The sequence below is a fragment of the Somniosus microcephalus genome, unplaced genomic scaffold (assembly GCF_052327205.1).
Source record: "Somniosus microcephalus isolate GS21.2 unplaced genomic scaffold, FLI_Smic_1.0 unresolved_chr2, whole genome shotgun sequence".
Taxonomy (NCBI): Eukaryota; Metazoa; Chordata; class Chondrichthyes; order Squaliformes; family Somniosidae; genus Somniosus; species Somniosus microcephalus.
The window spans coordinates 75,486,786-75,511,581 of record NW_028225180.1 but is presented as its reverse complement, the minus strand read 5'-3'; the positions used below and the strand labels follow the sequence as shown (position 1 = coordinate 75,511,581).

The 24,796-nt window shown below is 54.3% G+C and overlaps 1 protein-coding gene across 1 annotated transcript in view; it reads right to left on the bottom strand.

Moving 5' to 3' along the window:
- Positions 1-22,793, bottom strand: part of LOC147092841 (neurexin-2-beta-like) — a 782,774-nt gene extending 759,981 nt beyond the window's left edge. The window contains exon 1 of the mRNA XM_085976096.1: positions 21,457-22,793. Coding sequence (XP_085832222.1) covers positions 21,457-21,685 — 229 coding nt within the window. The 5' untranslated portion in view covers positions 21,686-22,793. The remainder of the gene's footprint in view (positions 1-21,456) is intronic.
- Between the last annotated feature and the right edge of the window lie 2,003 nt (positions 22,794-24,796).

The following is a 24,796-nucleotide window of genomic DNA, read 5'->3' as shown; positions in this document are numbered from 1 at the left end:
GCTAAGTAAGTGGGCAGAGATTTGGCAGATGGAATACAACACTGGAAAGTGTGAGGTTATGCACTTTGGCAGGAAAAATCATAGAGCAAGTTATTATCTTAATGGCAAGAAACTGGAAAGTACTGTAGTACAAAGGGATCTGGGGGTCCTGGTGCAGGAAACTCAAAAAGTTAGTATGCAGGTGCAGCAAGTGATCAAGAAGGCCAATGGAATGTTGGCTTTTATTGCTAGGGGGATAGAATATAAAAACAGGGAGGTATTGTTGCAGTTGTACAAGGTATTGGTGAGACCGCACCTGGAATACTGCATACAGTTTTGGTGTCCATACTTAAGAAAAGACATACTTGCTTTCGAGTCAGTACAAAGAAGGTTCACTCGGTTAATCCCGGGGATGAGGGGGTGGACATATGAGGAGAGGTTGAGTAGATTGGGACTCTACTCATTGGAGTTCAGAAGAATGAGAGGCGATCTTATTGAAACATATAAGATTGTGAAGGGGCTTGATCGGGTGGATGCGGTGAGGATGTTCCCAATGATGGGTGCAACTAGAACTAGGGGGCATAATCTTAGAATAAGGGGCTGCTCTTTCAAAACTGAGATGCGGAAAAACTTCTTCACTCAAAGAGTAGTAGGTCTGTGGAATTTGCTGCCCCAGAAAGCTGTGGAAGCTACATCATCATTAAATAAATTTAAAACAGAAATAGACAGTTTCCTAGAAGTAAAGGGAATTAGGGGTTACGGGGAGCGGGCAGGAAATTGGACATGAGTCTAGGTTGGGAACGGTCATGGCCCTGTGGGTAGCGGAGCGGGCCCAGGGGCCGTGTAGCCTGGTTCTGCTCCTACTTCTTGTGTTCTAATTCTGTGAGATTCAGGAGATGGTTCTGGGATAGTGGATTGGCGGTTAGGATCAGATCAGGCTTGAATACCGAGCAGGACCATTACGCCTGAAACCTCTCCCCTCAACCAACATCCACACATGTACACACTCGTTAGATCGCTAACCGGCAGTAGGCGAAATGGCGGATCTCTCTCTTCACAAAGCCTGGGGCACTCAGGACCAACCTCAGTCAGACGTGTCTCAATAGTAGCCCTCTGAGTCAGCAGGTCATGGGTTCGAGTCCCACTCCAGAGACTTGAGCCGATAATCCGGGCCGACACTCCCAGTGCCAGTACTGAGGGAGCGCCGCACTGTCGGAGGGGCGGTACTGAGGGAGCGCTGCACTGTCGGAGGGGCGGTACTGAGGGAGCGCCGCACTGTCGGACTGGCAGTACTGAGGGAGTGTCGCACTGTCGGAGGAGCAGCACTGAGGGAGCGCCGCAATGTCGGAGGGGCAGTGCTGAGGGAGCGCCGTACTGTCGGAGGGGCAGTACTGAGGGAGCGCCGCACTGTCGGAGGGGCGGTACTGAGGGAGCGCCGCACTGTCAGAGGGGCAGTACTGAGGGAGTGTCGCACTGTCGGAGGAGAAGTACTGAGGGAGCGCCGCACTGTCGGAGGGGCAGTGTTGAGGGAGGGCCGTACTGTCGGAGGGGCAGTACTGAGGGAGCGCCGCACTGTCGGAGGGGCGGTACTGAGGGAGCGCCGCACTGTCGGAGGGGCAGTACTGAGGGAGCGCCGCACTGTCGGAGGGGCAGTGCTGAGGGAGCGTCGCACTGTCGGAGGGGCGGTACTGAGGGGGCGCCGCACTGTCGGAGGGGCAGTACTGAGGGAGCGCCGCACTGTCGGAGGGGCAGTGCTGAGGGAGCGCCGCACTGTCGGAGGGGCAGTACTGAGGGAGCGCCGCACTGTCGGAGGGGCAGTGCTGAGGGAGCGCCGCACTGTCGGAGGGGCAGTACTGAGGGAGCGCCGCACTGTCGGAGGGGCAGTACTGAGGGAGTGTCGCACTGTCGGAGGAGCAGTACTGAGGGATCGCCGCACTGTCGGAGGGGCAGTGCTGAGGGAGCGCCGTACTGTCGGAGGGGCAGTACTGAGGGAGCGCCGCACTGTCGGAGGGGCGGTACTGAGGGAGCGCCGCACTGTCGGAAGGGCAGTACTGAGGGAGTGTCGCACTGTCGGAGGAGCAGTACTGAGGGAGCGCCGGACTGTCGGAGGGGCAGTGCTGAGGGAGCGCCACACTGTCGGAGGGACAGTGCTGAGGGAGCGCCGCACTGTCGGAGGGGCAGTACTGATGGAGCGCCGCACTGTCGGAGGGGCAGTACTGAGGGAGCGCCGCACTGTTGGAGGGGCGGTACTGAGGGAGCGCCGCACTGTCGGAGGGGCAGTACTGAGGGGACACTGCACTGTCGGAGGTGACGTTAAACCGAGGCCCCGTCTGCCCTCTCGGGTGGACATCAAAGATCTCATGGCATGATTTGAAGAAGAGCAGGCGAGTTCTCCCCGGTGTCCTGGGGCCAATGTTTATCCCTCAACCAACATCACTAAAAACAGATGATCTGGTCATTATTACGTTGCTGTTTGTGGGAGCTTGCTGTGCGCAAATTGGCTGCCGCGTTTCCTACATTACAACAGTGACCACACTTCAAAAAGTACTTCATTGGCTGTAAAGCGCTTTGGGGTGTCCTGATGTGGTGAAAGGCGCTATAGAAATGGGAGTCTGTCTTTCCTTCAACTGACGGCGATCATTTGGACTCCGGGATTCTCCTGGTTGATCGTGGCTCAGTGACTCACCAACTGAACCAGCGGGAGATCTGGCCTGTACTTGTAATAGAGTTCGTTCAGCTCTGGCTTGACGTAAAGTGTGGGCACAACCAGCGCCAGCTGGCAGACAAACAAGAACTGACTGCACTCTTCAGAACTGACTAAATTAAGCCCGTACTTAAAGAACAAACAAAGGAACGATTAGATTATTGGTTGGTGGGAACTGGTCTTTCAGTCAGTGCGCCAGTGGTTGCCACAGGGGTGGGCCGCTCCACATTCTCTCGGTGGTTCTCAGTCTATCAGACCAGCAGCAGTGAATCCGAATGTAGTTTCTGGACTGATTGTTAACATTTTGAAATTCTCATCTTTGTGTTCAAATTTCTCCATGGCCCTCACCCCCCCATCCCTATTTCTGTAACCTCCTCCAGCCCCACAAACCCTCCGAGATCTCTGCGCTCCTCCAATTCTGGCCTTTTGAGCATCCCCCGATTTTAATCGCTCCAACATTGGCGGCCGTGCCTTCAGCTGCCTGGACCCTGAGTTCTGGAATTCCCTCCCTAAACCTCTCTGTCTCTCTTTTATTGGTGACTATCTTATATTGATGGCCCCTACTTCTGGTCTCCCCGACAAGTGGAAACATAGAAACATAGAAAAATAGGAGCAGGAGGAGGCCATTCGGCCCTTCGAGCCTGCTCCGCCATTCAATATGATCATGGCTGATCCTCTATCTCAATACCATATTCCCGCTCTCTCCCCATACCCCTTGATGCCTTTTGTGTCTAGAAATCTATCTATCTCCTTCTTAAATATATTCAGTGACTTGGCCTCTGTTGTGTATGTAATATGTGTGCTACTTTGAACCTATGGACAGGACTGCACTACTTGTTGGGCGTAGTGATACGCAGTACCACTCCTGGCCATAGGGGTATAAATAGTACTGTGGGTACTGATCCCCCTCAGTTCCCGCCTGTGGGCATGAAGTAAAGACCTATGTGCAGTCCCTACCTCCAACCAGTAAAGGCCTGTTTGAGTTATACGTTTAAGTCTTTGTGTTAATTGTTCAATACAATACACATACTTAACACTGGCGACGAGTCAGGCTCTTACCCTGCGGCAGTTATTCCAGGCGGCTTCGTCCAAAGACAGGACGTTGAAGAGAGGTTTCAATCCTCAACACCCCACTCAAAACTGAAGGGCAGCAGAAATCCTGACAGCTTCCAGCGACTGGACGGGACAGGCATTAGGACCCTGAAGCCTCCATCAGCTTGTGAACCGGAGTAAAGACAGGACTGGGGAAGAGAGAGAGGTAGGGCGATAGCGATCGGCAGATAAGGGCCGGGCCGCTTTGAAGTGAGGGGCGCAGCCGGGCCAGCGATCGGGACCAAAGATAAGAGCCGCACTCGGACTGAAAGGCGCGGTGGCTGCAGAAGCTCAAGGTGCGAGAGCCGCGGTGCACAGCGCGGGCTATCGATCGCGGCGAAGATAAGGGCCGCACTCGAGGGCTGAAGGGAGACGGCGTCGGGGGACGGGTGAAGACCGCCAAGCGCGGGAAAACCGCCATTTTGTGGGCGGAGGACGACGGCAAGAGCGGGAAGCCGCCATCTTTGATAACAAGTAAAGAAAATAAAATCTGAGAAATTGCAAATCTACAATGCCTAAACACGGGAATATTAGCACCTTTGATAGTGACCTCGAAGATTGGGCCATATATGTTGAAAGAGTAAAAAATTATTGTAAGGCCAATAAAATTCGTGACCAAGATAAAGCTCTAACATTATTAAATTTAATGGGTGCGAAGACGTACGGGCAATTGAAACACCTGTTATCACCAGATGAACCGGCGGATAAGACGTTCGATGAGATTGTTACTGTCCTGAAAGATCATCTAAACCCCACGCCGCTGATGCTAGCGGAACGATTTAAATTTTACGACAGAAGGCAGCTACAGCATGAAAGCAATGCTGAATATTTGCTGGAATTGCGTAAATTAGCGAAATATTGCCAGTTTGGAACGGGACTGACAGATGCACTACGAGACAAATTTGTGTGTGGTTTATTTAAACAGGATACACAAAAGCGACTGCTCGAGGAGAATGAGCTGACGCTTGAGAAGGCGGTCACTATGGCAGCAGCACACGAAGCCGCAGCGAGAGGCACGGCAGTAATGCAGCTACGGTCACCGGAGCTCAGTGCACACAAATTGGGTGTGAGTTCTGGCAAATGTTATCGTTGTGGAAAGACAACGCATGATCAGAACCAGTGTTGGTTTAAAAACCAAGAATGTAGAACTTGTGGTAGGCTTGGACATATAGCTAGAGTATGCAGGTCAGGGAAGAAGACCAGCAACAAGAAGTCACCGCAAGGAAAATACGCAAAGGTACACAAGGTGACCGAACAGGAGTCCGATTCAGACGCTAGCAGTAATGAACTGGCTAGCTTAAGCTGTAATGAACTGGCTAGCTTAAGAGTACTCAACGCTGGTAAGGGTGCAGACCTCCAGACAATTTGGGTCACTCTTCAGATAGAAGGAGTCCAAGTAAAACTGGAATTGGACACTGGATCGGCATTGACGGTCATAAATAAGAAAGATTACGGAAAGTTATTCCAACATATTCCCCTACAGGATACGGGGATTATATTGAAAACATACACGGGGCAAAGAGTGTACCCCATCGGGAAAATAGAGGTTGCAGTGGCCCACAAGGGCGAAGACAGTCAAATAATGGACTTATATGTGATATCTGAAGGAGGTCCTCCACTACTAGGACGGGAGTGGATTAGGAAAATGAATATGGACTGGCATTTCCTACAAACAATAACGAGTGAGAACTCGGTGAAGATAGTCGGCCCAGACTCTGGAACGGATGATGGTAAGCCCAACTCAGGTGCAAAAGACAAAGTTTCAGCACAGAATTCCACTGAGCAACAACAACATAGTTTAACTGTGGATTCTGAGTCTGGCAAGTCTACTGATGTGCCCATTTCTGAGGGACACCGGGCTCGAACTCAACTCCATTTCAAACTACAACAGCAATTAGAACAAATGCTTCGCCGTTTTGAGCAAGAGTTGAATGCAATGAAAGAGTTCTTTGATATAGAGTTGGAGAATCTGGAAAGACAACAGAAGCAGCTGATGGAGAAAATGGAGCAGGAGCACACAAAACGTCTGATGTCAGAGGAGTTAACGGTCAGCCAACTCCTGCATATGCTGAAGGACAGGACTCTGAAATGGGAAAAACTTGAACACGAACTTCAATATTCAAACGAAAGGGGTTCGGAGCTCTCAAAGGTTATTGGAAGAGCTGAGGTGGCAACACAGACTGAGATGACTGCAACAGAGCAGCCCTTGGATGCCAAAAGTACGCTGACTCACGTCAACGTAGAACAACAGACCGCTGAAACAGCTGCTCCGGTAGAGGGATTGCATAGTCCGATCAATCAATCTCCAAAGGAAGTTGAAGTATTAAAATCACAAATGAGGTCACTAGTAAACGACTTGCTGAAAGCCCAGAAAAAGCTGGATGCAGAGGTACACATGAAGAAGTCTCTTCAGGAAAGATGTCTGGATTTGGAACAAGAGCTGGCTAACGTCCAGCTAGGTATGGAGGAAATAGACGACCCTCTCACTGGTCTAGCTCAGGACGACACCGAATATTACGATGTCCTGTCCTGCCCAGCTTGTAACTTCGACTCCCAAAGTGCAGAAATCATGGAGGAGCACCAAAAGTCTACGGAACATCGGGAGAAGCTGGCTCTACGACGGAAACAGGAGGAAGAGAAGGAGGAACTGCGCATGCAGCTGGCAGCTGTGGCAGCTGACAATGGAGCCCAGAGAGTCTCCAAGAAGCAGAAAAGGAAAAGTAAAAACAGAAGATGACCCATCTGAACCATTATCACCTCTACCAGATCACACACGTGGTCCCTCCGAACGGAGCCAATTCAGTTCGGAAGTTCAAACTGTTAAATCCATGGAAGGACTATTGAATGAGTCACTCTAGCAACGTGAACCGACTACACCACAGAGATTGAATCTGTGAACTGTTTTCCGCAGAGACTGAATCTGTGATCTGTTTTTGACATGAAGTTATCTATGTATCTATGTTATTCTGTTATGTAAACCTGAAGTTATATATGTATATATGTTATTACGTTATGTTAAATGGGGAGATGACTGTAAAGCTAGGAAGGGAGGAATGTTGTGTATGTAATATGTGTGCTACTTTGAACCTATGGACAGGACTGCACTACTTGTTGGGCGTAGTGATACGCAGTACCACTCCTGGCCATAGGGGTATAAATAGTACTGTGGGTACTGATCCCCCTCAGTTCCCGCCTGTGGGCATGAAGTAAAGACCTATGTGCAGTCCCTACCTCCAACCAGTAAAGGCCTGTTTGAGTTATACGTTTAAGTCTTTGTGTTAATTGTTCAATACAATACACATACTTAACAGCCTCCACAGCCTTCTGGGGTAGAGAATTCCACAGGTTCACCACCCTCTGAGTGAAGAAATTTCTCCTCATCTCAGTCCTAAATGTCCTACCCGGTATCCTGAGACTGTGACCCCTCGTTCGAGACCCCCCAGCCAGGGGAAACATCCCCCCTGCATCCAGTCTGTCTAGCCCTGTCAGAATTTTATACGTTTCAATGAGATCCCCTCTCATTCTTCTAAACTCCAGTGAACACAGGCCTAGTCGACCCAATCTCTCCTCATACGACAGTCCCGCCATCCCAGGAATCAGTCTGGTGAACCTTCGCTGCACTCCCTCTATGGAAAGTATATCCTTTCTTAGGTAAGGAGACCAAAACTGCACACAGTACTCCAGGTATGGTCTCACCAAGGCCCTGTATAACTGTAGTAAGACATCCTTGCTCCTGTACTCAAATCCTCTTGCAATGAGGCCTTCCTAACTGCTTGCTGCACCTGCATGTTTGCTTTCAGTGACTGGTGTACAAGGACACCCAGGTCCCTTTGTACATCAACATTTCCCGACATCTTCTCTGCGTCTACCCTATCGAACCCCTTTCTTAAACTTAAAGACCTCCATCAGGTCACCGCTCGGCCTTCTCTATTCTAGAGGAAAGAGCCCCAGCCTGACTGACCTCAGCAAAGTGCAGCCCTCTCATCGTGTGACTGACTACATGACAATTCCCAGCTTTAGCTCGAAACAGCTGTCCAACTAACCCCACCAAAGCCCCACCTTCTCGATATATGACAACAACAACAACTTCCATTTATCTAGCGCCGTTAACGTAGTAAAACGTCCCAAGGCGCTTCACAGGAGCGATTATCAAACAAAATTTGACACCGAGCCACATAAGGAGATATTAGGGCAGGTGACCAAAAGCTTGGTCAGAGAGGTCGGTTTTAAGGAGCGTCTTAAAGGAGGAGAGAGAGGCGGAGAGGTTTAGGGAGGGAATTCCAGAGCTTAGGGCCCAGGCGGCTGAAGGCACGGCCGCCAATGGTGGAGCGATGGAAATCGGGGGATGCGCAAGAGGCCAGAATTGGAGGAGCGCAGAGATCTCTGAGAGTTGTGGACTGGAGTAGGTTACAGAGATAGGGAGGGGGCGAGGGCCATGGAGAGATTTGATAACAAGGATGAGAATTTTTAAATCGAGGAGTGGCTTAACCGGGAGCCAGTGCAGGTCAGCGAGCACGGGGGGGAGATGGGAGGGCGAGCGGGACTTGGTGCGAGTTAGGACACGGAGTTAACAAACAGATTCCCGCCCTGTGCAGTTCTGCTGCTGTGCGATGGGTCGAATCGGAGGTGGCAGGATTGAGACAGACAGGAGGGCAGGTGTTGCAAATGCCTCCTTCAATAATCCCAGTAGGGTTCATTACCGAGCCAAGAGCAAAGTGTCGTAACTGCTAATCAGGTCCAAGGAAAAGTATTTATTAAAAGTGTATCCGCTGTGTGAAGTACAAGTGATAATTATACACTCTGTAGAATCCAAGTCTTCGCCAACAGCTTCTGTCAAATGATTTTGTTGCTCTACACTGCAATGCTTGTTGTTGATCTGTTCAGGGTGACTCGCTGGTCGGGACCAGCTCGTCCTGGCATCTGCTGGCCCCTGGAGATCTGATCAATCTGTTTTGCCAATCAGCCTAAAGTGGTGAGAACGTGCAACTCGCTACCACAGGGAGTGGTTGAGGCGAATAGCATTGATGCATTTAAGAGGAAGCTCAATAAACACACGAGGGAGAAAGGATTAGATGGATATGTTGATGGGGTGAGATGAAGAGGGGAGGGAGGAGGCTCGTGTGGAGCATAAACACCGGTGGCTCAGTGGGCCGCACTCTCGCCTCTGAGTCAGGAGGTTGTGGGTTCGAATCCCGCTCGAGACCTGAGCACAAAAATCTAGGCTGACACCCCTGGTGCAGTACTGAGGGAGCGTCGCACTGTCAGAGGGGCAGTGCTGAGGGAGCGCCGCACTGTCGGAGGGGCAGTGCTGAGGGAGCGTCGCACTGTCGGAGGGGCAGTACTGAGGGAGCGTCGCACTGTCGGAGGGGCAGTACTGAGGGAGCGTCGCACTGTCGGAGGGGCAGTGCTGAGGGAGCGCCGCACTGTCGGAGGGGCAGTGCTGAGGGAGCGCCGCACTGTCGGAGGGGCAGTACTGAGGGAGCGCCGCACTGTTGGAGGGGCAGTACTGAGGGAGCACCGCACTGCCGGAGGGGCAGTACTGAGGGAGTGCCGCACTGTCGGAGGGGCAGTACTGAGGGAGTGTCGGAGGGGCAGTACTGACGGAGCGCCGCATTGTCGGAGGGCCATACTGTCGGAGGGGCCGCACTGAGGGAGCGCCGCACTGTCAGAGGGGCAGTACTGAGGGAGTGCCACACTGTTGGAGAGGCAGTACTGAGGTAACGCTGCACTGTCGGAGGGACAGTACTGAGGGAGCGCTGCACTGTCGGAGGGGCGGTACTGAGGGAGCACCGCACTGTCAGAGGGGCAGTACTGAGGGAGCGCCGCACTGTCGGTGGTGCCGTCTTTTGGATGAGAGGTTAAACCGAGGCCCCATCTGCCCTCTCAGGTGGATGTAAAAGATCCCAGGGCCACTATTTGAAGAAGAGCAGGGGGAGTTCTCCCCGGTGTCCCGGGCCAATATTTATCCCTCAACCAACATCACTAAAACAGATGATCTGGTCATTATCACATTTGCTGTTTGTGGGAGCTTGCTGTGCGCAAATTGGCTGCCGTGTTTCCTACATTACAACAGTGACCACACTTCAAAAAGTACTTCATTGGCTGTAAAGCGCTTTGGGACGTCGTGGAAGGGGCTGTAGAAATGCAAGTCTTTCTTTTTTTTTTGCTGGATCATAACTGCACCGGTCGGAAATCAGGAGCGTGGCCTGCGTGTGAAAATCACCAGGGCAGATCCCGTGCAGCCTGAAAGGACTGGCGCCGTCCTGGATCTGAATTTGGGAACGAGAGACAGAAATACAGGACCGCCGTTGACGACCACCTCAGCGCGTCCCGGAGCGCTTCCCGGCCGACGAGGTCCTTCTCGCAGCGCGCGGCTCGCCGCCGTGACGTGGGAAACGCGGCAGCCGGTTTGCGCACAGCAAGATCCCGCAGAGGCAAAGGCAGAAAGTCGGCAGGGTCCTGTGGCGGCCGAGTGCTTCCACTGCAAGGTCGCGGTCACATTTGCGTAATTTATTCTGCTCAAGCTAACTGGGGCCTCCCGTCCCTCCCAAGTTATTATCTAAATGGAGAGAAACTGCAAAGTGCTACAGTACAAAGGGATCTGGGGGTCCTGGTGCATGAAACACAGAAGGTTAGTATGCAGGTACAGCAGGTGATCAGGAAGGCCAATGGAATCTTGGCTTTTAATGCAAAGGGGATGGCCATTGGATTTTTTTATCTGGTTTTTCGCCTCTCCCGGGAGATCACATGGGTTCGGGTGGGATGGAGAGTGATAGTAGATTTGAGGTTAGGATCAGATCAGCCATGATCTTATTGAATGGTGGAGCAGGCTCGAGGGGCCGATTGGCCTACTCCTGCTCCTATTTCTTATGTTCTTATGCTCTTATAAAAGCAGGGAAGTCGTGCTTCAGTTATACAGGGTACTGGTGAGGCCACACCTGGAATACTGCGTACAGTTTTGGTTTCCATATTTAAGAAAAGATATACTTGCTCTCGAGGCGGTTCAGAGAAGGTTCACTCGGTTGATTCTGGAGATGAGGGGGTTGACATATGAGGAAAGGTTGAGTCGGTTGGGCCTCTACTCATTGGAATTCAGAAGAATGAGAGGCGATCTTATCGAAACATATAAGATTGTGAGGGGGCTTGATCGGGTGGTTGCGGGGAGGATGTTTCCACTGATGGGCGAGACTAGAACTAGGGGGCATAATCTTAGAATAAGGGGCTGCCGTTTCAAAACTGAGATGAGGAGAAACTTCTTCACTCAGAGGGTAGTAAATCTATGGAATTTGCTACCTCAGAGAGCTGTGGAAGCTGCGACACTAAACAAATTTAAAACGGAGATAGAGAGTTTCCTAGCTGATAAGGGAATTAGGGGTTACGGGGAGCGGGCAGGGAAGTGGACGTGAGTCTAGATTCGGATCAGCCATGATCTTATTGAATGGCGGAGCAGGTCCGAGGGGCCGTATGGCCTACTCCTGCTCCTACTTCTTATGTTCTTATGTTCCCCTCAGTCCCGGCCAGCCTTCAGTCAGCAATCGCAAAATGGGAACATTTCTTTTAACTCCCATCAAGACGTACAGGCAATATCATCTTAACAAGATTCTAAATACATATTAATGTCAGTACTTAGCATATTAACTCAATCGCAGAGTGTCTCAACTACGCCCCGGGGCCTGAAAGGCACAACATTCAACGGCATTACCATCGCCGAATCCCCCACCATCAACATCCCGGGGGGTCACCATTGAACAGAAACTTAACTGGACCAGCCACATAAATACTGTGGCAACAAGAGCAGGTCAGAGGCGGGGTATTCTGCAGCGAGTGTCTCACCTCCTGACTCCCCAAAGCCTTTCCACCATCTACAAGGCACAAGTCAGGAGTGTGATGGAATACTCTCCACTTGCCTGGATGAGTGCAGCTCCAACAACACTCAAGAAGCTCGACACCATCCAGGACAAAGCAGCCCGCTTGATTGGCCCCCCATCCGCCACCTTAAACATTCACTCCCTCCACCCCCGGCGCACCGTGGCTGCAGTGTGCACCATCTACAAGATGCTCTGCAGCAACTCGCCAAGGCTTCTTCGGCAGCGCCTCCCAAACCCGCGACCTCTTCCACCTAGAAGGACAAGGGCTGTAGGCGCACGGGAACACCACCACCTCCAAGTTCCCCTCCAAGTCACACACACCATCCTGACTTGGAAATATATCGGCTGTTCCTTCATCGTCGCTGGGTCAAAATCCTGGAACTCCCTCCCTAACAGCACTGTGGGAGCACCTTCACCACACGGACTGCAGCGGTTCAAGAAGGTGGCTCACCACCACCTTCTCAAGGGGCAACTAGGGATGGGCAATAAATGCTGGCCTTGCCAGCGACGCCCACATCCCATGAACGAATTAAAAAAATAGTTGGCTTTTTACAAAACTCATTGCAAATGGTCTCCTCTCCTCTCCTGAAGGTGCTGACTCCTTGTTGGGGTGTAGTTGCACGGGGCTGGAGGACCGCCAACCATTCATCGCGTCAGACGGTGAGTGCCAGCAGGCAAGTCAACCATGGGGGGAACGCAGCCTAACCTGCGCACTCACCTGACCGCCATTTTCCAGCAGGGATAAGTGTCCAAGAGCAGTAACCCCAGCTGTTAGCTCCCACCTCCCACCCCCGCTCTCGAGCCCAGGACAATTCTGAGCCAATTTTATTGCCTCAACTTGTCCATCGAATTTTACAGCCCAGACAGAGGCCATTCGGCCCACCTGGTTCATGCTGGTGTTTGTGCTCCACACGAGCCTCCTCTCATCCCACTTCATCTCACTCCATCAACACATCCTTCTATCCCTTTCTCCCTCATGTGCTTATTTAGCTTCCCCTTAAATGCATCTGTGCCATTCGCCTCAACCACTCCCTGTGGTAGCGAGTTCCACATTCTTACCACTCTCCGGGTTTCTGCCAGTGGGTAGCGCTCTCTCTTCTCTTGCCACTGAGTCAGAAGGTTGTGGGTTCGAGCCCCGCTCGAGAGACTTGAGCACAAAATCGAGGCTGACACTCCCAGTGCTGAGGGAGCGCCGCACTGTCGGAGGGCAGTACTGAGGGAGAGCCGCACTGTCGGGGGGCAGTACTGAGGGAGAGCCGCACTGTCGGGGGGCAGTACTGAGGGAGAGCCGCACTGTCGGGGGGCAGTACTGAGGGAGAGCCGCACTGTCGGGGGGCAGTACTGAGGGAGAGCCGCACTGTCGGAGGGTCAGTACTGAGGGAGTGTCGCACTGTCGGAGGGGCAGTACTGAGGGAGTGTCGCACTGTCGGAGGGTCAGTACTGAGGGAGTGTCGCACTGTCGGAGGGGCAGTACTGAGGGAGCGCCGCACTGTCGGAGGGGCAGTACTGAGGGAGCGCGGCACTGTCGGAGGGGCAGTGCTGAGGGAGTGCCGCACTGTCGGAGGGGCAGTGCTGAGGGAGCGCGGCACTGTCGGAGAGGCAGTACTGAGGGAGCACTGCACTGTCGGAGGGGCAGTACTGAGGGAGCGCGGCACTGTCGGAGGGGCAGTACTGAGGGAGAGCCGCACTGTTGGAGGGGCCGTACTGAGGGAGCGCTGCACTGTCGGAGGGGCAGTACTGAGGGAGCGCGGCACTGTCGGAGGGGCAGTGCTGAGGGAGCGCCGCACTGTCGGAGGGGCTGTACTGAGGGAGCGCCGCACTGTCGGAGGGGCTGTACTGAGGGAACGCCGCACTGTCGGAGGGGCTGTACTGAGGGAACGCCGCACTGTCGGAGGGGCAGTACTGAGGGAGCGCCGCACTCTCGGAGGGGCAGTACTGAGGGAGTGCCGCACTGTCGGAGGGGCAGTACTGAGGGAGCGCCGCACTCTCGGAGGGGCAGTACTGAGGGAGTGCCGCACTGTCGGAGGGGCAGTACTGAGGGAGCGCCGCACTGTCGGAAGGGCAGTACTGAGGGAGCGCCGCACTGTCGGAGGTGCCGTCTTTCGGATGAGACGTTAAACCGAGGCCCCGTCTGCCCTCTCAGGTGGACGTAAAAGATCCCACGGCCACTATTGGAAGAAGAGCAGGGGAGTTCTCCCCGGTGTCCTGGGCCAATATTTATCCCTCAACCAACATCACTAAAAACAGATGATCTGGTCATTTTCACATTGCTGTTTGTGGGAGCTTGCTGTGTGCAAATTGGCTGCCGTGTTTCCTACATTACAACAGTGACCACACTTCAAAAAAGTACTTCATTGGCTGTAAAGCGCTTTGGGATGACCTGAGATCGGGAACAGTGTGCCAGGTTCAGGCGTATAAAAATGCCGGATTCGGGAAAAGGTCCCTGGCAAGAACGATCGTTCTTAGGAGAGACGGGAGGGAACTCTGGATCGGTGAGGGGAGGGGAAGAGACATTTTTTTTGCCCGCACTCCTGAAGTGCGGGGCTGCAAGCTGGCACCTGAAATCCCGTTGCGCCCTGATGTGCCAGACCTTGCCCGCTGCCATGCCGTCAATGGCGGCATCTGTCAGCGCTGCCCGCGGGTTAACTTGTCCGCGCTGCCAGCCCCCCCCAACGAGCCAATAAGAATCTGCACGTTGCGAGCCAATTAATCTCTTCAGCTTGTGCCTGTGAATTCTGGCAGCTTGGGTTCCGCAGACAAATTAAACACATTGGATTAAACGCAGCGATTTGTGGCTGTGTACAATTAACACACTGACACACGGGATGGAAGTGACATTAATAGAATATAATGGAATATCCAAGGAATTCGACAGCAAGTCGTCTCTATCTATAGAGCCTTCACTGTCACCGGCCCAACACCATGTCGGAGTGGGCGGATGTTTGAGCTTAGCTCGGTGTCTGGCACGACGCATTTACACAGACAGCGGCAGCGATTCGCAATTCGCCCCGCCGACACGAGCATCTAACACCTGACCCCCTTCGCAGCTCGGCCCACGCTCTTCCCATTGCCATCTTCCTCGGCACTGCACCACTCAGCCTCTTTCTTCTTGCCGCTCCCTGAGCTCCAAATATCCCCGAGTGGCTGTTCACGGGGCCGGCCGTGGCTCAGTGGGTAGCACACTCTCGCCTCTGAACCAGCGGGTCACGGGTTCGACTCCCGCTCCAGAGACTTGGGCATGAAATTCTAGGCCGCCGCTCCCCAGTGCCAGTACTAAGGGAGCGCCGCACTGTTGGAGGGGCAGTACTGAGGGAGCGCCGCACTGTCGGAGGGGCAGTACTGAGGGAGCGCCGCACTGTCGGAGGGGTAGTACTGAGGGAGCGCCGCACTGTCGGAGGGGCACTACTGAGGGAGCGCCGCACTGTCAGAGAGGCAATACGGAGGGAGCGCCGTGCTGTCGGAGGGGCAGTACTGAGGGAGCGCCGCACTGTCGGAGGAGCAGTACTGAGGGAGAGCCGCACTGTCGGAGGGGCAGTACTGAGGGAGCGCCACACTGTTGGAGGGGCAGTACTGAGGGAGCGCCGCACTGTCGGACGGGCAGTACTGAGGGAGTGCCGCACTGTCGGAGGGGCAGTGCTGAGGGAGCGCCGCACTGTCGGAGGGGCAGTACTGAGGGAGCGCCGTACTGTTGGAGGGGCAGTACTGAGGGAGTTAGGGGCCAATATTTATCCCTCAATAAACATCACTAAAAACAGATGACCTGGTCATTATCACATTGCTGTTTGTGGGAGCTTGCTGTGTGCACATTGGCTGCCGTGTTTCCTACATTACAACAGTGACCACACTTCAAAAAGTACTTCATTGGCTGTAAAGCGGTTCGGGCTGTCCTGAGGTGGTGAAAGGCGCTGGAGAAAGGCGAGATCTTTCTGATCTGCAAATACCCCGTCCAACACACACCACTTCCTTCCTGCAACAACCAGAAACTGGAGACTATAAAGCACAGAGGGAGGCTACTTGGCCCCTTCAAGTGCCGCTCTCCACTCTCCCAATTGCTGAATCCTTTTTCTGTCTCATCAAGTATTTATCGAGCACCATTTTAAATGATGTTCTAGTCTCAGCCCCAATGGCCCCCTTTGCAGTAAAGCATTCCATTTTCTAATAACATTCGTTCTAACATCCCCCTTCAACCATCCAGTGATAACCCTCATTCTATATCTCCTTGCCTCAATCCAGTTACCCATAAGCTGGGATCCATCATGTAAAATGGACGCCCATTCACCTCCAATTGGCAGTGTTGCACCGAGAACGCCTGTGGGAAATGGAAATCAGTACGGTGCATTGACGGGACAGTGTAGAGGAAGCTTTACTCTGTATCTAACCCGTGCTGTACCTGCCCTGGGAGTGTTTGACGGGACAGTGTAGAGGGAGCTTTACTCTATGTCTGACCCATGCTACACCTGCCCTGGGAGTGTTTGATGGGACAGTGTAGGGGGAGCTTTACTCTAGATCTAACCCGTGCTGTACCTGCCCTGGGAGTGTTTGATGGGACAATGTAGAGGGAGCTTTACTCTGCAACTAACCCGTGCTGTACCTGCCCTGGGAGTGTTTGATGGGACAGTGTAGAGGGAGCTTTACTCTGTATCTAACCCGTGCTGTACCTGCCCTGGGAGTGTTTGATGGGACAGTGTAGAGGTAGCTTTACTCTGTATCTAACCCATGCTGCACCTGCCCTGGGAGTGTTTGACTGACAGTGTAGAGGGAGCTTTACGCTGTATCTATCCTGTGCTGTAACTGCCCTGGGAGTGTTTGACGGGACAGTGTAGAGGGAGCTTTACTCTGTATCCAACCCCGTGCTGTACCTGCCCTGGTAGTGTTTGACGGGACAGTGTAGAGGGAGCTTTACTCTGTATCTAAGCCGTGCTGTACCTGCCCTGTGTGTGTTTGATGGGACAGTGTGGAGGGAGCTACACTCTGTATCTAAGCTGTGCTGTACCTGCCCTGGTAGTGTTTGATGGGACAGTGTAGAGGAAGCTTTACCTGAATCTAACCCGTGCTGTACCTGCCCTGGGAGTGTTTGAGGGGACAGTGTTGAGGGAGCTTTACTCTATATCTAACCCGTGCTGCACCTGCCCTGGGAGTGTTTGATGGGACAGTGTAAAGGGAGATTTATTCTGTATCTAACCCATGCTGTACGTTCCCTGGAAGTGTTTGATGGGACAGTGTAGAGGGAGCTTTACTCTGTATCTAAGCTGTGCTGTACCTGCCCTGGGAGTGTTTGGTGGGACAGTGCAGAGGGAGCTTTACTCTGTATCTAACTCGTGCTGTACCTGCCCTGGGAGTGTTTGATGGGACAGTGTAGAGGGAGCTTTACTCTGTATCTAACCTGTGCTGTACCTGCCCTGGGAGTGTTTGATGGGACAGTGTAGAGGGAGCTTTACTCTGTATCTAACCCGTGCTGTACCTGCCCTGGGAGTGTTTGATGGGACAGTGTAGAGGGAGCTTTACTCTGTATCTAAGCCGTGCTGTACCTGCCCTGGGAGTGTTTGATGGGACAGTGTAGAGGGAGCTTTACTCTGTATCTAACTCGTGCTGTACCTGCTCTGTGTGTGTTTGATGGGACAGTGTAAAGGGAGATTTATTCTGTATCTAACCCAAGCTGTAAGTTCCCTGGGAGTGTTTGATGGGACAGTGTAGAGGGAGATTTATTCTGTATCTAACCCATGCTGTACGTTCCCTGGGAGTGTTTGATGGGACAGTGTTGAGGGAGCTTTACTCTGCATCTACCTGTGCTGTGCCTACCCTGGGAGTATTTGACGAGACAGTGTAGAGGGAGCTTTACTCTTTATCTAACCCACGCTGTCCCTGCTCTGGACATCTGCAAACAGGGGGCATGTTACTTAATGTTGCAGCTTCACATCAAGGTCTCGCACCCATCCAGGGTTAAGTACGTGGTGTTGGCACTCAGCAGTGGCCCAGCATAGCAGGTTGTCAAGGCTTGAGAAGACACTATAGGCTGACTCTTGCTGTGTCATCGGAGGAGGGACCGAGAGACTGTTTCCACAGCGAGGGAGCGGGGAACAGAATGGCAAAGCACAGCGCCCTAGGCTGCTTTCAAGTAATTCCCAATGTAATTCCCAATGGCTGGTGACAGACTCGCAGAGGACCAGACCTGAAAGAGGTTTCCACGGCAACCGAGTGCAACCCAGAAATAGTGGAAAGCAAGGAACTGTCATATATAACCTCCTCTTCGCAATAAACACAGCAGCTTGGAGTACATTCAGGCGCCGTGTGCACATGCTTGTTGGGAACTACACCTCTCACTTATCTACCACAGACTGGCGCTCGCCATGGTTACCCTGCTCCCTGTCCATTGGCACAGAGTAATACTCTGGCAAACTGATCCTTGCCTATTGAAAGACGCCCATTTCTCCAGCGCCTTTCATCACCCCAGGATGTCCCAAAGCGCTTCACAGCCAATGAAGTACTTTTTTTGAAGTGCGGTCACTGTTTGTAATGTGGGAAACGCGGCAGCCAATTTGCGCACAGCAAGCTCCCGCAAGCAGCAATGTGATAATGACCGGATCATCTGTTTTTAGTGATGTTGGTTGAGGGATAAATATTGGACACCGGGGAGAACTCCCCCTGCTCCTCTTCCAATAGTGGCCGCGGGATCTTTTACGTCCGCCTAAAGGGCAGACGGGGCCTCGGTTTAACGTCTCATCCGAAAGACGGCACCTCCAACAGTGTGGCGTTCCCTCAGTACTGCTCCTCCGACAGTGCAAAGCTCCCTCAGTACTGCCCCTCCGACAGTGCAGAGCTCCCTCAGTACTGCCCCTCCGACAGTGCGGCGCTCCCTCAGTACCGCCCCTCCGACAGTGCGGCGCTCCCTCAGTACTGCCCCTCCGACAGTGCGGCGCTCCCTCAGTACTGCCCCTCCGACAGTGCGGAGCTCCCTCAGTACTGCCCCTCCGATAGTGCGGCTCCCCCTCAGTACTGCCCCTCCGACAGTGCGCCGCTCCCTCAGTACTGCCCCGCCGACAGTGTGGCGCTCCCTCAGTACTGCCCCTCCGACAGTGCGGCGCTCCCTCAGTACTGCCCCTCCGACAGTGCAGCGCTCCCTCAGTACTGCCCCGCCGACAGTGCGGCGCTCCCTCAGTAGTGCCCCTCCGACAGTGCGGCGCTCCCTCAGTACTGCCCCTCCGACAGTGCGCCGCTCCCTCAGTACTGCCCCTCCGACAGTGCGGCGCTCCCTCAGTACTGCCCCTCCGACAGTGCGGCGCTCCCTCAGTACTGCCCCTCCGACAGTGCGGTGCTCCCTCTGTACTGGCACTGGGAGAGTCGGCCTGGATTACGGGTCTCAAGTAGCACTGAGCTACACTGCTTCCTGCCCATTAGTACAGACGGACATCCACCCTACCCGTGAATACAGTCCAAAGGCCACCGAGACGGCACCGTTCCTGCCTCATTGCCACAGGCCAAAACCCTCCCCACCTATAGCATTCCCTGTAGCACAGTCTAACAGTCAGCTGGCTGTATTTCTGCCTTGCACACACACACCCTCTCCCCCCAACCCCGCACCCATCCATTTGCTCTCTCACTCGCACACGCACTCTAATATTCCAGCCCTCTTCATTTAAAGATGAATATCACAGGCGTGTGCCCAGCAAGCCTTTCCATGCCTGCTACATAGTGTGATCAAAGCGTTCGGAGGCTAGAGAGAAACAGCAGCTGTGCCCCCCGCCGCCCGCCCCCCTCCCGAGCCGAACATGTTCAGGCCACCCCTTCCCCACCCCAGAGCAACCCGATATAATCAAGGAGCTTTGCCTCCACTGATGGTCCTGTTGCACTGAACACACTGCATTCCGTATAAATATTCATGCTCCCTCTGAAAAATTAATTCACCCTCATTATCGGGCGCAGTGGCATCGCTTCGGACTGACAGCGAGTTGGGTAAACGAGCAGCGGGATCGCCGGTCCCCGAGCATTTGCGGGAGCCCACTTGGCCGAAGCCAGCCAGGGCATCATAGAGTCATACAGCACAGAAAGAGGCCCTTCGGCCTATCATGTCCGCGCCGTCCCGAGAGGCTGCACTGGAGGAGGGGCAGGGGAGCCCTCATGGGGCGGTGGGGGCTGGGGGGGAGGCAGCCCGGGAGCGTGCAGCTGCACGGCGCTGGGCCGCGAGGTCTCCGCCCTCTCCTCCCCGGCCCCACTCGCTGCCAGCTCTCGCGTCAAGCAGCCCGCTCGAAAAGGGTCTGACGCGCGCTCGTCGGGGGGTACGGTACGACGAGTCGCTCGGGTACATTGAGACACACACACATCACCGTGCCCTCGAAATCAGCAGACTACAAAGGGGACGGGAGGCTGCGGACTGCACGGCCGCAGTTAGTCACTGAGGCAGGGACCAGAGCCACACATTCAAGAACAGGGTAGCTCGCTGGGTGAAGGGGGCGGCGGGGGTGGGGGGAACAACGAGATGTGAGCACGCGGGATTCGGAATGCCGCTCGGGGCCAGAGTGGGCTGAATGGCGCTGTCTCTGGCAGCAGTGGCACCGATCGGTAATCGAGGGGTTTGGAGGCGGCGGGAGGGGAGGGGAGGAGGAGACTGACAGTATTAGAGGAGAGGTGACAGGCAACGATCGGTGCTGTAGTCAAGAATCGTTTCATCTAGCCCCCCTTTGGCTGTTGGCCAATGCTGTGTGCGCTACTGTTCCAATCCAAAGCTACCTATTTTCCTTACGGATCTACAAGAGAGAGAGGTCCACTCCGCTGCTGCCCCAGTTACGTCCCTTAAATAACGGGAACAACATCTTGGTGCTCACATCCTTTCAACCCGTAGGACTTGGGAGCTTTCAATTCAGCCAGAGACAGACGAATGATTCTCTCTCACCAGCCCCCCCCTGCCCCCACACCCCACCCATCGCCGCCGATGCCTGGTATAGTCCGACGCGAATTGAGATTACACAGATCCACCTCAATTCACCCCTCTACCCCCTCGATGCCACCCCATGGGCACTCAGTTTGCCAACCCATCAGGATTGCCCTGGGATCTCCAGGAGAACTGACTCCCGGGCAAATCACGGGAGAAAAATCATAACCAGGGGTGGGGGGCGAGTGGCGGGGGGTGCGTCACGAACAAAATGTGCTTTTCTTCCCAGAACGGTACGGCACAGACGGAGGCCATTCGGCCCATCTTTCGATGGAGCTCTCCAATTGGTCCCCGCTTTCGACCGAGCCAGGCGGTTGGAGGCGGGCTGCTCCCGTGAGGAAATCTCCGGGGAGTACGTGCAGCTCGGGCTTGCCAACACTTCGGTGTGCCCAGGAGTCGCCAGAGATTGAAGATTAACCTCCTGCGGGCAGCCCCGGGGAGAGAGCAATTGTGCGGGGGGTGGGGTGGGGGTGGTGGCGGAGGGAGAAATTAAACAAACGAGGAATGCCTGTTTTATTCATTTTCTTTCTACCCTTTCATTTATTAGTTAGTTGGGAGGGTGGTGGGGGGGAGGAAAGGCTATTTGACTGGGTGAGCCGACAGCGCAACCTGCAGGAATACATACAAGCAACCGTAAACGGGCATTCCAGGCTGAATTTAAACTCTTTTAACAAAGAAAGGAAAGAGAAAGGGTAGGGGACAACCTGTTTATCAGTTAATTAAGGGGGAGGGAGAAAAAAATACTATTCGACTGAGTGAAGCGGCGCCAGAAATACAAGCAAGCTGAGTTGGCATGGCTAGGGCTGCTGAACTTTGACCCTTTGACCCGACGTTACTGGAGAGCGGCGGCAGCGAGAGAGAGAGAGCAAGGGGGTGCGAGAGCTTACCGTGACCTCTGGCGGAGACGGCCGAGCGGTGGATGGCGATGGGCACCGAGAAGTGCTTGCTGTGGAAGTGGTGGACGTGGTGGGAGGTGCTGAGGCTGGAGGAGACGCGGGCGGCCGCCCAGGCCCCCCGGCCGCTCAGGAGCAGGAGGAGGAGCAGCGGGAGCCGGCCCGGGACCGGGGCGGCCGCGGCCAGGGGCATACCGCAGGTGCGAGTCCCGCCGGACGGCATGGCTTCATGTTGCCGCGGGCGCCATGGCAACACAGCTGTAATCCAATGGGTGGTGGGGGGGGAGGGGGGGAGGCCACGGGGTTGGGTGTGCGGTGGTTTGCTCCACTTCAGGCTATCCCGTTGCCAAGTGAAGCATCTCCTCTTCAGTCCCTCCTGTGCACAGTACAACCTCGTTAGCTTCTCTCTCTGTCTTTATGGCCACATCACCAAAATAGGTCGTAGCCGTCTCACAGTTGCTCCTCTTAAACCATGGAACCGCCTTTGTTTCAGGGGCAGTGGTAGCAAAAAAAAGCCTCTTTTTTTTGAAACAGGAACAATCCCTCTCCCCTTCTCCCTTCTCTTCTCTTCTCGTTCTTCCTCCGGCAGTCCAGGAATTTAAAAAATAAAGTCTTCACGAGCGCACACACACACACACCGTATTCAAACCATCTGCGACGGATTCAGAGCAATCGCTTCCTTCACCACCTCCCCTCCCCACCACACTCCACCAGCAGCCCCTTCTCAAAACCCAAGACGATCGCTGAACGATTCCAAGAGAGAGTACCAGCTCCTTTCACGGACCCAAGAGGACCTTCGAATATCTCCACTCCTCTCTCTCTCTCTCTCTCTCTCTCGCTCTCTCAGTTGTACAACACCAGCGTATGAATCCACAAAGTCCCAGGGCTGAGCGATCCTCCTCTTCCACGGCAGAACAGCAGACTGTCAGCTAGTGCCAATTTTGGAGATAGATATATAATATTTGACCCTTCTTGGGTTGTTTCGTGGGGAAGGAGGGGTTGGGGGGGGTGGTGGGAAGAGAAGGGGGGAGGAAAGAAATTCAGGAGAAAGGAAAGAGAGACGGTGATAGAGAGACAGTGGAAGAGCAGGTCAGAGAGAGAGAGAGAGAGAGAAAAAGAGCAACAGGGGGGGAAGAGAGAGAGAGAGAGAAAAAAGACTTAAGCAAGAATAGGAGCCGGAGCTGAATTGAAACCAGACAGTATTCAGTAACCTTAAAGTGGAAATCACTGGGGTATGCTGCAGAGGACTGGCCTATTGTAAGACAGAATAGAGGGGGGGAAGTTAATATTCCCGAGATCAGAAAGCAACGAGATAGGAGCTATCTGGCGACTGCAAGCTTTGCTCTGGATTATGGTCTATCCCGGGGTGCCAGTAAATATTCGAGGGCGTAAAATAAATAAGTGCCACTTTGACAGCCAAGCCTCGAGAGTGCGTGCTCGTATGTGCTGCTCCGATCCACCCACCTGCCCCGTGCTGCTCTCCTTCCCAGTTACTGGAGGTGTTCCCTTCCAGCCCGAGATCCCTTCCCATTCCGCGGGGCGGGGGGGGGGGGCAGTCAGCCCGGCTTGCGGGGGGGGGGGGGTTCCCGCGCCGGCGCTTGAGCTGCGCACGTGCCTCGTCCCCCCGCAACCCCTTTACTTCCGTCTCACCCCCCCATCAGCATATTCCTTTCTCCCCAGGTGTGTTTATTCCGCACCCCCCCACCAACCCCCCCACCGCTTCAATCGGCGCTGTTCGCCTCGACCGCTGATCGCGGCGGCGAGCTCCTCGGCCCCCAACGCTCTCGAGAGACGTTCGGAGTTCGGTCACCGAGAATCTGGCACAACGAGCGGCCCATTAACCCCGCATGGGCTGCTGCTGTGGTACTGACACAGACCCAGTGATGTCCCTAAACCTCTCCGCCTCTCTCTCCTCCTTTAAGACGCTCCTTAAAACTGACCTCTTTGACCAAGTTTTTGGTCACCTGCCCTAATATCTCCTTATGTGGCTCGGTGTCAAATTTTGTCTGATAATCGCTCCTGTGAAGCACCCGGGGACGTTTAACAATGTTAAAGGCACTGTGTGTTGTTTTTGTCGCTCGTTCGATCCACCGCACCCTCCCCCACTCCCCCCCAACCCTACAATCCGGCATCAGCGAGCAGCCACGTATTGGGCAGGTGGCAAGGGCTCTACAATTGCCCCTTAACTGCCCCCTGGGCTTTTGAATGATATCACTATCTCTGTAACCTCCTCCAGCCCCACAACCCTCCGAGATCTCTGCGCTCCTCCAATTCTGGCCTCTTGCGCATCCCCCGATTTTAATCACTCCACCATTGGCGGCCGTGCCTTCAGCTGCCTGGGCCCTGAGCTCTGGAATTCCCTCCCTAAACCTCTCCGCCTCTCTCTGCTCCTTTAAGACGCTCCTTAAAACCTCCCTCTTTCACCAAGCTTTTGGTCACCTGCCCAAATATCTCCTAATGTGGCTCGCTGTCAGATTTTGTTTGATAATCGCTCCTGTGAAGCGCCTTGGGACGTTTTACTATGTTAGAGGCGCTATATAAATGCAAGTTGTTTTTGGTAAAAGATCAGCTCATTTTCTGGCTCAAGAATGCTCTGCACTGACCCCTGCTGGAAGCAGCATGTTGGTGGAGGTTGGGGGAGGGGGTGGGTGGGGCGGGGGGGGGGCCTGAGGATCGGCTGGAGACCGGCTGCGATGGCCCCCTCACTGCGGGTCGTACAATCCCCTGGCGCTCAGCCGCGGGTGAAAAGGGATGGGGCACTCGGGTGCCACCGCGCCCACGGGAAACCCTGCCACGCACCTTCGAGAGGGCCAGGGCAAAAGCCGGCAGGGAATGCCGGCGGGAGCCCTCGGGGACTCTGCGCCAGGCTAGAAACCCTCTCGGCAGCAGAGGTAGAGAAGGCCAACGGGCAGCTTACTCTACGAATGCCAAAGAACGTCGGCGGAATCAACCGCGCTTCGCGCCGGGACCGAACTCTGTTGCTCTCATCTTCCCCCCTCTCCCGAAGGGGACTGACCTACTTCCTGGTGGGACCGTGCTGCCCACCAATCCTCCGCCAGCCAGCCCAAGAGGCTAATTGTCATGGGTCCAGCCCAGAGAGTGCAGCCCTGCAACTATGGAATCACTGCCGATCCTCGAGACTCGACTATTCCGACGCTCCCCTGTCCGGCCTCCTGTCTCCCACCCTCCGTAAACTTAAGCTCATCCAGAACTCTGCTGCCCCGTGTCCTAACTCGCACCAAGTCCCGTTCACCCATCACCATCTGTGCTCACTGCCCCGTGTCCTAACTCGCACCAAGTCCCGTTCACCCATCACCCCCTGTGCTCACTGCCC